The sequence below is a fragment of the Athene noctua genome, chromosome 8 (genome assembly GCF_965140245.1).
Source record: "Athene noctua chromosome 8, bAthNoc1.hap1.1, whole genome shotgun sequence".
Taxonomy (NCBI): Eukaryota; Metazoa; Chordata; class Aves; order Strigiformes; family Strigidae; genus Athene; species Athene noctua.
In genome coordinates this window covers 17,316,119-17,328,623 of record NC_134044.1, presented here as the reverse complement: position 1 = coordinate 17,328,623, position 12,505 = coordinate 17,316,119, and the positions used below count along the sequence as shown (strand labels likewise).

Below are 12,505 nucleotides of genomic sequence, written 5' to 3'. Positions count from 1 at the left end.
TATACCCGAGAAATTCCCCCCACCCTTACATCTCTGCAGCCGCTGAGTATTTTGACACGGGTGTCAAAGCTGCTGCGTTTGAATTTAGAAATTGGCCAGTGGGATGAGAATGTGCAGCTGTGGAAGGCGCGAGTGCTCTGGCTTCGTCACTGCTCCTCTTGGGCCCACCTATTTCTGTGAGGCTTGTGGGAGCTTAAGGGGATAAAAATGGCCGAGGTAATTAGCAGATCTGGTGGACATCAGCTGGTTGGGATCAGAAATTATTGGAGGTGAGAAGGCAGTAGACAAGCATATATAATCTGATGTGATGGAACTTATTTCCATAGAAAATAAAGCAAAACCAAGATTTAAAAATTATTGTTATTCATTTAAAAAAAAAACCCTCTTATTTTAGTCCAAGACCTCAGCTGCAGTGACTGGGTGTAGAAATCACTCAAATCATCCTAGATCATGCAATCTAGAGAGGCAACCAGCCAGGGACAGGGGAATCACACACCACTTAGGTGCTTCACCTGCTGCAAAGACTACATGCTTTATATGGGAAGTTGATTATTTTGGGAGTAAAATGGAAGGTGACTTTTTTTTCTCTCTTGGATTCTTATGGTGCAGCATCCCAGTGGACTTTGAGGAATATTTAACTTACTGGGAAGGGTGGTCAAATTCTCTGCCATCTAAATACAGCATCTGCAGCAGTGTGGAATGTGTGTTGTACAGCTGTGAATGTTCCAGGCATTCAGCATGTCTCCCTTTTCACACAATAGCTTCTATTTATGGGTTTTCATCGAGTTGGGCTCATGCATTCAACATATCTTTGTGTGTGTTTTTCTTCTTTTTTTCTTTCTTTTTTCTTTTTTTTTTTTTTTTTTGCTTTTGTTTTTTAAGGTTTGTAGAAACTCCGAGCCACTTCTCCTGGAAGGAGAGTTACTACCGATCGGCCATGTCCCAGAGCTCACAGCCCAGGGAGTTTCTCAGCCCAGAGGTGCTCCAGCATATCTGGGACTTCCTGGAACAGTAAGTAACCATTCCATGGAACCTGGGGAAAAAGGTGTCTTGGGACAGAACACCTATAATTAGGCTGCTCGGTGGACTGATGCTGGGGGTTTTGGAGTCTTCTGTACCTGTTGATTAGAAGATGTCAGTGTGAGTCTGTGATAATTGACAGCTCTTGAGCTCTCAAGAGGTTCTACATCCAGGCTATGGGGAACAGATGCAGTGACACTCTCCTCAAGAGCTTTGGTTGGTGAGCTGACTGCTTTCCAGCACATGATCACTTAAGTAAGGTGGATGGTTGGCATTTTCCTCTAGGGAAATGGGGTCATTACTCTATGTCTAGGCTCTTTTGCTGGTGCCAGGGAGAGAGGGGAGGTGGAGATGGTGCAGAGTTCACCCCGTCAGGTCCAGTGAAGGAAATAAAACTGACTCTGTTCCTTTTCCTGATTTGCCATGACTGATGCCGAGACAGTTACTGCTATAAATCCTCCATGAGTTCTGTCTTTCAGTGATTTAACTCCTGTGCTCTTACCTCATTTTTCTGGTCAGGCAAGTGAAATGTCCCTCCAGGCCCTGTCCTGTCCAGGGGTTGCTTTTAGCATAGCAGGTGATGAGGTAGTTGTTCATTAGTAATTACTTACTTTGTCCTGAGACCAGTTTGTGATCATGCCTAAGTCCTGGGTGACACCCTAACATGTGGCTGGGGGGGAGCAGAATTTAGCCAATTTTAACTGCATTACTCTGTTCTTTTCAGGCCAATATGCTCAGTTCAGCCGATCGATTTAAACTTCATCGATGGCCCTTCTGAAGATGGCCCAACAAACAAAATAGAGATTAGCATGGACTGCGTCCGAGTGCAGGACACAGAGCTGAATGACCCAATGTGGGTGAGTAGTAAGAACTTCCTTAACATCTGGGGACAAATGGGGAGTTTTTGCAGTAGCTACTCTTGCTGCATTGCCTCGGGGCCATCTTCCCCCTCTTGGTGGAGGAGCTGTGGCTGCTGCCTCTGCCCAAGGAAGTTCCTTCTTGCGTTCCCTGCTGTGTCCCCCCCACAGAAGCTGGTCGGGAGCATGACTCCGCCAACTGACTCTGGTGGTGGTGAACAGCGGTTCTGTACATGGGGCTGAACTGGATGGCGTGTGACCCATGGAAAGGCATCGCTCCACTCTGCCTCTCCAGGGATGTGAGGGGGAGCAAGCCTGCTGCAGTAATGGCAGGAGAGAGGGATGAGGCAGCTAAACGGGCAGAAGACCTGAGGAGTCTCTTGCACTTGCTTGGCTGCTTAACTGTCCCTGCTCTCTGCCTGCTTAGAGCTAGTTTATGTGGCCTCAGGATTAAAGTAGTTGGTATTCAGGGCACAGTTGCAATTTTGCTGACCGAGGGCAAGGGTTCTTCACTGGTTTTTATTCTCTTGAAGGTCAGATATGAATGAAAACTTGGGTTCAGGCTGTGGTTGGGTTTTTTTCCTCCTGTGTCTCCACACAGACAAAGCTGGAGGTGCTTGTAACAAGTCTTGGCCGTGGGTGTCTCACCAGTATGGCTCAAGACTGGAATGCCGATGAGACACTGGTGGTTGCTGGTTCATTGCCTTTGGCACAAACTGACCAGCTCTTTCTTAGCAATAGCTCTGGTGAAGAAGCCAGGTGCTATTCTTGCAGGCTGGAGCAGGAGGTATATCAGAAGTTTGAGCTGTTTGTGTCCCATTTCTGTTCTTCCCCTGGGTTTTGTATACTTTTGGGTAAAAATCATGTGGGATTTGAAATTTGTGTTAGTGTCTGTAATTTTTCTTGTTCTGTGTTTCCATCCTGAGAAACTGTCACTTAATTCCCTGGCTAATCAACCACCATTTTTAATCTGCCCGATGATGGCGTGTTGGTGGTCTGCATCCTGGCAGCGTTCGTAACTTGGCGGATCACGTCTGCAAGGAAAGAGCTCCCAGGTCCCACTGATTACAGTCCCCAGTGACAGAGGGTTTGACCTGTTACAGCTGCTCTGGTGTGACCACTGGGGAGACTGTGGTGTTCTTCTCTGCCAAGATTGCAAAGGTTAAAAAGGACACTTTGAAGTTGGGTACGTGCTCAGCTAATGTGGTGAAGCTAATCCAAGTGCACAAGGAGAGGTGACTGACATGAAGTCTGGTTATCTTTTGATTCTGCATTTGTGCTGGGTGGGCACAGAGAGGTGGTGTGAAAGCCTTCGATCAGCATCTGGATCTCGGCTTTTACCAGATCCACATGATGTCTCTTCAGTAGCTAGTCCACAAGATTCTCCATGTATAGAAGGGTTCCTAATTGGCCAAGTGGGTGGTAATGTTCTGTTTGAACTATGTCGTCTTAAAAAACAGTCCCAAACAGTTCAAAGGTTGTTGGCAAAACTTTGCTCCTTCCATGCTCAAACCTGGACTTGCTGCATTGAGTGGTAGCAAAGCTTCCCCATCCCCAGTTCCTCTGAGCTGGCCACAGAGCACTGTGGTAGCTGACAGGCTTACTTGAAGCCCTTTTCAATCTCCCTCTCCTGTCTGTGGTTCAGCGAAACATGAATGGAAAATCCCTGCCTCTTGTCCTCTCTGAGCACTGCCAAAGTGAGCGCTGGGGCTAGGAGAGGAGGGCTGGCAGCTTTTGCTATGAAGTTACCTCTTGCTTGTGAATGGATTTGATCCCAGCCTTGCAGGAGGCATTTCTGGAGAAGCTGAGCTGCACAGTGACTTCTTTAAGAAGTGTTTCTCCCTGACATGGCAAACTGAAGGGGTAGCAGGGAAATTCCATCCCATCCTCGCCCTTACTGTAAGGCAGCGGCTCAGAGTACATTAATGTATGTACATTAATAAGTGTTCCAGTTTGTCTTCAGTGGAAGACAGGACCTTCGCTCAGTTGAATGCTGGACAAAAGCCTTTACAAAGCAAAATATGCATCGCAAACCTGTGCAAACAGCCTGTCTTTTAAAATGAGGAAAGCACTTTTTACTCCCCTTACCACCACCACCTCCCTATAAATTTGCAAACATCCCTGACAGGTGACAACTCCCCCTTGCAGAGAAGTCGGTGTTTGCTTTGCTGTTTCTGGGGCTCCCAGCCGCTGCAACTTGCATTGGCAGAGAATGTGTAGCCTGGGGCAAGGTGTTTGCTGTTTGTCGGCTTTAATCTGAAATACTTTACAACCCTCTTCCCCTCCAGCTTCTCTTTTCCTTTTGATACCTTTGGGGCAAGAGCTCCCCTTGCACCTGTCTCTCCTGTAACCTCAGCCATGTCACTTCTAGACACAAGGTGCTGCACGCAGCTGATTGCAGCAAAGAGTTGAAGAGGGCAGATAAACACAAAGGAATGCAGCAGAAACAGAGGGGCCCTGGAAGATGAACAATGAGATCAAGGCAGAGTGCTTTTTATTATTAGATTTGTCTGAGGAAAAGACTAGCTCTTCTCCAAAATGCACCACCATGTGAGAGTTAAATAGGTGCAAAGCAATTACGACTGGTTTATTTAAAGCTATTGTCCTGACCTGGACTGTAAGGCAATCCCAATCAATCTCTAAAATAAGGTCTGCAACTTCTTGCAACATATGGCTGAAAAACGGAATTTCCAGCTTTAAAAGATGTCCATCCTTGATCCCAAGAGTTGTGTTGGTGAGACCTGTGATTTTTAAATTATTTTGGGGTACAGTTGCTTGTTCACAACAGAGCTGGCGGTGGGGTAAGAGTGACAGTGTTCAGAGCAGTGCCTGAAGAAACTCTCCCACCAGTGGGCTGGAAAATGAGCATAAGTCCTGCCCTGCTGAACATCCATCAGTTATGTTAATTGCCTTGAAAATGCAACTGTCTGGGGAGAGAGCTGGAGAAGAAGGCTGGGTGACAAAGAAACCTCTCTTGTCTCAGCTGCAGCTCTGTCTCTTGCTGAGCCAAAACCTGACAGTTCTCACTCTTGTTTTTAAAGAAGAAATATTCTTCCTGTGTCCCATATAAGAAGGGGTAAGAGAAACTGGTGATTGGCGCTACCTTGGGATGAAAAGAGCTGGCAGGGACAGGAAGAGGGTTTGTGGGTCTGTGTAACATTAGGCAGTCAGCAGCGTTCCCCAGCAGCATGCCTTGTGACCAGATCTTTCACAATGTCTTGGGTAGCTCATCTGCGAGGCTGCCGGCTGTGCCCCTTCCTCTCCCATGGCATTAACCACAAGCAGGCTGGGAAATCCCAGCGGAGATCTGCCTTTCTGCATAGCCAGAGTGAGGGGCTGGTGGTCCCTGTGGGAGCAGAGAACATTTAGTCTCTGCCATGGCCCTGGCGTGGGAAGGAGCTGCGGATGTGCAGGAAGGCAAGTTGCATGCGTGTCCCACCATTCGTTAGGCCCACCACAGAAGGTGGTCCCCAGCCTCTTTCCTCACCAAGGATGTAGCCAGCACCTTGGGGGGTCTGTGGTGGCCTGGTGGTCAGCTCCCTTCATTCAAGAGGAACACTGGTCTTGATGGCTGTATCCTGCAGTGCTAGAAACCAGGTAATGTTAAAGGATTTTTTTTTTTTTTTTTTCCTAACTAACTAAATATCCTGGAGCTACAGGGAGGAGGGGTCTGGAGACCTCTCTCTAGGAATGAATGTGGCGGTGCAATAACCCCTGCATTGCCCTGGAGCCCTCACGGTGTGCTGTCAGCCTGCCATACCAGGTGCAAAATTGCCTTCCTTTACCATCCCTCAGAAGTCCTTTAAACTGCTCACTGATGCTAAGAGATGCTAGTCTGGACCCAAACATAGCTGCTTTGGGCTGAGGACTTCAGCGGGCAGCATCCTGATGAAAGTGTTATTTGAGGGGCTTGCAGGGTCTGGAAGTCTTCTGTCACCATCCCAGCAGCGTGTCTGGGGCTCCGGGGACCTTGCTAGTAGGAGCAGGAGTGCTGTCCCCAGTGATGGAGCAGCTCGTCCCCCTCCCCCTGTACATACCTTCCTTTCATGCCCCTGAGCAAGCCGTCCTCCCGCAGCTCCTTGCCGAACCAGTTCAGTGGAATGCCTTTTCCCCAGACAGTCGAGGTGGTCAGAGTTTTCTTAACCTGGATCTGTCCCTCCCCACAAAAGGGAGAGAGAATTCCTTGCCTTTTTATTTGTTTTTATTTTGTCATTCCTCATCTTCTGTACATCATCATGGGGATTTGCTCTGTGTGGCTTGGTTAGGCACTGCTGCGCTCCCTGAGGGGTGGGTTTTGCCCTGGGGATGGTGGTGCGGGTGACACAGACAGAGCTGTGTCCTTTTGGGTTTGGGTCCTCAGCTTCATGGGCTGTGGGTGTCCCAAGCCTGGTGGCTACAGAAATCTTGGAGGTGCAACATGTGTTTCATAGTTTTAAAAGCAAAAGCTTCAGCTCTAATTTTGCTGTTCTCCTTTATGCGCAGAGGTGGAGATAAAACTAGGCTGTAGGAGAGACTCGATGCAGCCCACGGAGGACATGGAGGCATCAAGGCTCTTGGACTCAGCCCTCACACCAATGACACATCTCAGAGTTGGTATTTGATGCTTCCCAATGAAAACAAGAAACTTTTTCCAGGTTTAACCTGCTGTAGGCTCATGGAAGAGCCACCCCCACCCCAGCCACCTTGTACAGGATAGCTTTCCATGCTGTAATCTGGTGAGCTGGAGAGGAGTGGGGCTGAGGCCCTTGCAGAGCTACCCACTGTACAGAAGGGTGTCTGTTGCATCCTGTCTCTTGCGATTGAGGTAATGGCTGAGGAAGCAGTTGGAAACTGGTTATGGGGTGGTGGGAATGCAGGGCAGGAAGGGCATCCCTGCGCACTGACAGCAGGGCAGGGAGCTGGCATGGCATGTATGGTGTGGCTGAGCAGTGCAGGAAGAATATCTCAGTGCAGGGGCTGAATAACGCGTGGTTTGTGCTTCCCAGGGCTCTGGCAGGTGCCACAGCCCTGCATTTTGTTGGGAAATGGTTTTGCACCTGGAGGATAAGGCTGATTTGATAAGTAGATGCAGCAGAGTGGGTTGTGTGGCCATCTGTTTCCATGCCCAAGTATTCCTGGATTGACCATGGAAAGGAAGGAAGGAAGGACTTTGCACAGCACAGGGATATGATCAAAGCTTTTATTACTGTCTGGTTTGTGCTTGAGAGAGTTTGAGGCTTGCCAAGTTTCTCTTCTTTGTGGGTATTTGTTCGTTCCATAGCTGTGCAAAGAAAGTTGAGATTATGCAGAGGTATTTCCATAATGAGCAAATGCATTATTCTGCTGGAAGTTTCCCTCCAGCACCTCTCTTGTTTGCAGTTGAACTCATAAGGTCTCCTAATTTAGGCTTGGCTTTGTAATCCTGCTGAATGTTTAATCTTCTGCAGTGTAGGTCCCTCCAAATGGTCTAATCATTAGGGCTGCAGATCCAAATCCAGAAATGGTCAATTCTTTCAGATAAAGGATGCAAGTAGCAAATACATTTGTAAGTTCGGTTTTGGCCGAAGCCTGAAGATTTCTCTTATTCTGTGTGTAGCAAGGCTCTAAAGACATATTTGTTTATTTAAAATAATTTTTCAATAGCTGTCTTTTCTGTGCTGCTTTGTCCTGGTTTTGGCTTCAGACCAGGGCTGGCTGCATTTCTTTTCGTAGGAATTCAGCCAGTTGATGAGTATCGTTATACCAAGTGTTTTATTTTTAATGCCAGTTCCCTGAATTCTCAATGGTATTGGAAAAAAACAGTGAGTGATCTGACTGCTGTGTTATGGATCATTTGGGAAGTGTATCTAAAATTCCTTTAAATATTCTGCCCTTTCGGTATCTTGCTTTACATTTGTCTTGGGAAGGAATAAACTAATTTTAAGCTGACAAGCACAAACCTACTGGAAAAGAGCCATGTGTGAGATGGGGTGTTTCGCATTCGTTCTGGCCTGGCTCCTCTGGAGGGCTGGCTTTGACTCCCCGGCTTGTATTACTACAAGCACTTGAGGTGGAAGAGTGTTGCAATTGTGAGTCCTGTCATCTGCCTACATGCAAATACCTCTGAACAAAAGAAGCAGTGCTTCAGAAAACATCTTCCCCAAGCAGGTAGGCCTGCCTCCAAAGGTTTCCATGGTGCTGCACGTGCTCTGTGCTTAAGTATGGAGCAATAATGCGTTACTGCTTATTTTACATCTTTAAAAGTTCTGCACAAATACTTAATTAAAAGGCATCTTGATCTTGGAGCAACAGATCATTGGCACTTTTGTCTCCAGAGCAAGTTTAGGGTTTATGCTGTCTTGATGGGAACTTCACTGGAGATAGAATCCCCCCCACCCCACCCCCCTTTTTTTTTTTTTCTTCTTAGACTATAAACATAATTCACGTATTTGTTGGGAGTGCTTTGACTGGGTTAGAGCCCATAAGTGGTAAACTCCCTGGGCAGCTGGTGTTTCAGCAAGGCATGAAGCACAGTTTGAATACCAGCAGAAGTGGAGTGGCCATCTCCAAACTTCACCTTCCTCTGGACTTTGTTTGGGTTTTGGTTTCATTGGGTTTTTTTTAACTAAAAAATTGCTGAAATAAGGGAAATAAGGCCTTTTTCTCTTATTAGCTGGAAGTATGGTGATGAACTGAGCTGTCCGTATCCTGTCAAATGAAAACTTTGCCGAGACTTATGGTACCCCACTTTGTGGGGTGAGATGGATGCAGAGCACCTCATGGGGCTATGGCAAGCTGCAGTGCTGACCATGCCTGGGAAGGGGTGGCCAGGCTCACAGGATGCTCCTTTCAGGCTAAGACAAACCTGGAGCACAGCCCTGGGAGCACTCCACTCCCCTTCCTTTTTCTAACACAGCCAAAGTGTTTGTGCTGCAGTGAGTTGTGGGGTGTAGCTTTTGTTTTTAAAGTTCTCTCTTGCTTTAATTGGGATTCTTGCTTTGAAGAAAGTCCTATGCATCCAAAGTCTCACTGTACATGTTGCTTTGTGGTTCTGCAGATCCTGCCCACAGTGCTGTTGATTACTATTATTTTTTTCCTCCAATATTTCACGAAGAGACTTTTGGACTAGGTTTTCTTTCCTCTGAATGTCTCTACCATCTGCTTTCCACCTCACTGTCGCTGATTTGATAGCATCGAAATTAATGAGGGAGTGAATTGTCAGGCAGTCACAGAAAATTAAATCAATCTCTGTGAAGCGTAGATTAAGGAGTGGTTTGTGGCCTGGGTTAGTTCTCTCACTGCTGAATGAAGTCTTTGCTAATCAGCATCTGAATTTGCAGAGATTAATGAAAGATCAAAGGAGTTTTCAGTAACGAATGTAACTGTCACTCTAAAAGCATGGATTTTTATCTCCAGCCTGCTTAAACAGAAGGAAAGGGTACCCTGAAGCACCCTTCTTTCTCTTTGAGGGCATGGATGGCCATGGTGAACCTCATGGTGATGTCCAGACTGGATTAAGTCAGAAACTAAAGCAATCAATCTTCTGGGGAAGATCTCTGGCCAAATATCTGAACTCTATGGTTCATATGACTGTTGCCGTACTGGTGGTGGATGTGACATGGGAGAGCAGGCAGAGGGCATCTGGACAAAGACCAGCACTGCAGAATACAACATTTCTGCATAGGAAACAAGGAACAGACAGTCTCCCTGACTGCCTTGGGATGTATGTTGTGGCCCAACACACAAGGGCAATATAGGGTAATGGTGATGTGCTCACAAGCGTGAATGGCCATCAGTTGCAGGGTCAGGGTTTAACCAGAGGTCTGGGGGACTGTTTTGAATTATTGAAAAGTGATAACTGTTTTTTATTATTGAATTATTGCACAAGAGCTTGGGTGGGAGGGAGTTGGCAGTCTAGTAGAGGCTGTCTCTGAAGAGCTACTGTGATTGTGCATTTATGAACAGTTATGTGCTTCCTGAGAGCAATCTGTAGTTTATACAAGATAAAGAAAGAGCAACACTTTCCCCGCAGCTGCTTGTGCAAGAACAACACTGGTCTGTCAACAGTTGCTCCTCTCGTAATTAAAAACAAAGACTTTCTAATCTGTTGCTATCTCCTGCTTTTCCCTTTCCCTGGCCAGAACGCTCTGTCTCGTGCTGGGATGCAGGTTTGTGCCATGACCCTGTCCCTCCTCCAGCAGGAGGGATGGGGCAGTTGGTGCTGCTCAGGAGCAATTCTCCTCAACTTTCTGCTGTAATGTCCTCTCTCTTACTTTTGTAAAATATTTCATGAAAATGGAGGAAGGGACAAGCACGACGTGCTGAGCATCCAAAGATCCTCATCAGGCAGAAGTGGAGCTTGAATGTTGAGAGTTGTTACTCTGACAAAAGAGCTGCTGATAGCAGAGCCTTGAACACCCAAAGTCCTCTGGTTGTGTCTCCGTACATGAGCATCTGCTGACCCATGGTTTTGCACTCATCAGTGCAAAAGTGTCTGCTGGCCAGAGGGTTTGCAGGCTTATCAGCTGCCTTGCAAAGATCTCTGTGTCTAGACAATTGTTTCCTTTTATCTCTAAGCATTTTCAGTGAAAGCAACTGCTCTTTAAAGAGAGTCACTAGAGTACAAAAAGAAGTGGAAAAATTAGATAAAAGGAGCACCAGGAATAAATGGACAATACTTTTTGATAGATCCTCTGTATGCTCGATGCCCATCCTGCACTGTACACCAACTGTGGGAAGTGAGTCCCTGCTGGCGTTTTGGTAGGAACGACCTCTCTTGGTGGGGTTGGAGGGGTTTTGGTTGTGCAGACGGTAGGGAAGGCATGGGGACTTTGCATCATCTTGGCTGGAGAGCTGAATCTCTCCAGAGGAGTGTCTTGCTCTCATTAAATAGAGCTTGGCAGCTGGAGGGCAGAGTCCCTGGGGGCTTCGTGCGCCCTTCCTAAACCAATATTGCACAGCAGTTGTGAAGGGAACTGGTTTTGTTTCACAACTCCTTTCCACCTTCCTTCTCCCTGCTCCCCCCACATAGCGTTATCTCTTGACATGATGCCATTAACTCTCTAATTAGCCCTAGGGGTGTTCTGGGGGAGATAAGGAGGCTAGAGGAGCTCAAATAAGCAGCGTGCGCAGATGTTTACCCAGGGTCGGAGGGCAGGCTGTTGTGACAGGGGGAGGGCATGCTCCTTGGGGGAAGGAGTAGCTGACCTGTGCTGCGGGCAGAGCCAGGAGCTGGGCTCGCCTCCGGCCCTCGGCGAGTCTGTCTCTTTACCCCACACTTGTAAAATGGGAAAGAAAATGCAATTTGGAATCCTTGCAAGAAGGAATTGATCCTCAGTATGAAGCACTTGCAGCCAGGGCATGTTTCTAGGTTAAAGGTTCATAATGCTTGAGTGCTTTCCATCGGAAGTTCTGGGCATCAGACCTGTCCCTGGGTCAGTGGTGGAGAAGCCAGGAGGGCATCGATGTTTTTCTCGTGGGCACAGCAGAGCCGTTAATCCTGTGAGAGCCGGGGGTGCCTGTCCCTCTCCTGCATGTGGTGAGCTGCACCTCCCATGCAGCGCCCTGGCGCAGCCTGCCTGGATGTACACAGGGCTGTATCCAGTCAGCAGCGGGCAGGATGCTGCCTTTCAACTGTAGCTCTCTTTTTGTTGTTGTTTTTTTTTTGTCTTGCCATAGATGGTATTTCTCTTTTTTTTTTTTTTTTTTTTTTAATGGGAAAAGTCCTTGTTTCAGTATGTGCTGGCTTCTGGGTTCTTTTTCTCTTCTTCCTTATGGTTTGAGCAATGAAGACCAGCTCTGCATGAGTTTTCAAGAAGGGAAGGTGACTTTTACATTTTTGAAAGTATTTTCTTTTTATTCTTTAATTTGGCTGCCTGCTATTGCAAGTCTATCACGTCTGTCCCTGTAAAGTTTTCACTGGAAAGACTCCCAAAGCCAATTGGCAGAGATTTGCTTTTTGAGCATTCAGCAGTTACTCAGATGTAACAAACAAAAAAAAAAACAAACCCAAAACCCAAACCCCATGTTCTATTTTTTCCCTCCTCCTTCTGTTATCTCAGTCCTAATTTGTAAACATTTCTGAGCTGAGTGAATGTCACAGTCCGTGGTGACGTGGTTGATCCAGATGCTATTTTTATAAGAGTGAAGAGGTCTGAGCAGATTTTCTTTCTTTGATCTGCAGGAAATTCTGCATGAACCACCTAGCACACGGGCAGGTGTGTGCACACACACACACACCCCTTCTGCAAGAAATTACACAATCTCCAATTAACACTACAATTGTGGCAAAGACATTTTTAATCGTTGCCATTTAGTGCACGCACTTTGTGTCCAGGAAGTGTTATTATGAGTGGTACTGGTGAAAGAGGCTGGGATGAACGATATAATATCACAGTGAAAGTGCATTCAGAGAACCTGAATCAGCAGTTTGACTTGGCTGATACCTAGTTTTGGAAACTTAGGGGTCTTGTTTGTGTATTATTTTGTTCTTCAATGTACCAGCAGGAGCCACAAAGTGTTGCAGAAGCTTTCTAGAATATCTGAGTCAGACCCAGGAGGTTTGCAGCTGAAACTTTCAAATCTAACTAGCAATTATTATTTTTTAGTTTCCTACAGTATTGGAGGTAAATTGCTTTAAAGAGATTTCCTTTCCTGAGGCTGAGCTGCTC

General features: G+C 46.8%; 1 protein-coding gene across 3 annotated transcripts in view; it reads left to right on the top strand.

Moving 5' to 3' along the window:
• TP63 (tumor protein p63) overlaps positions 1-12,505 on the top strand; it is a 104,557-nt gene that overhangs the window by 20,068 nt on the left and 71,984 nt on the right. For 2 of the 3 annotated variants that reach the window (XM_074911762.1, XM_074911763.1), the window contains exons 1-2: positions 938-1,011; positions 1,745-1,877. In XM_074911762.1, coding sequence (XP_074767863.1) covers positions 938-1,011; positions 1,745-1,877 — 207 coding nt within the window. Of the gene's footprint in view, positions 1-882; positions 1,012-1,744; positions 1,878-12,505 lie in introns of those variants that run through there. The other variant, XM_074911761.1, reaches the window with a different exon arrangement.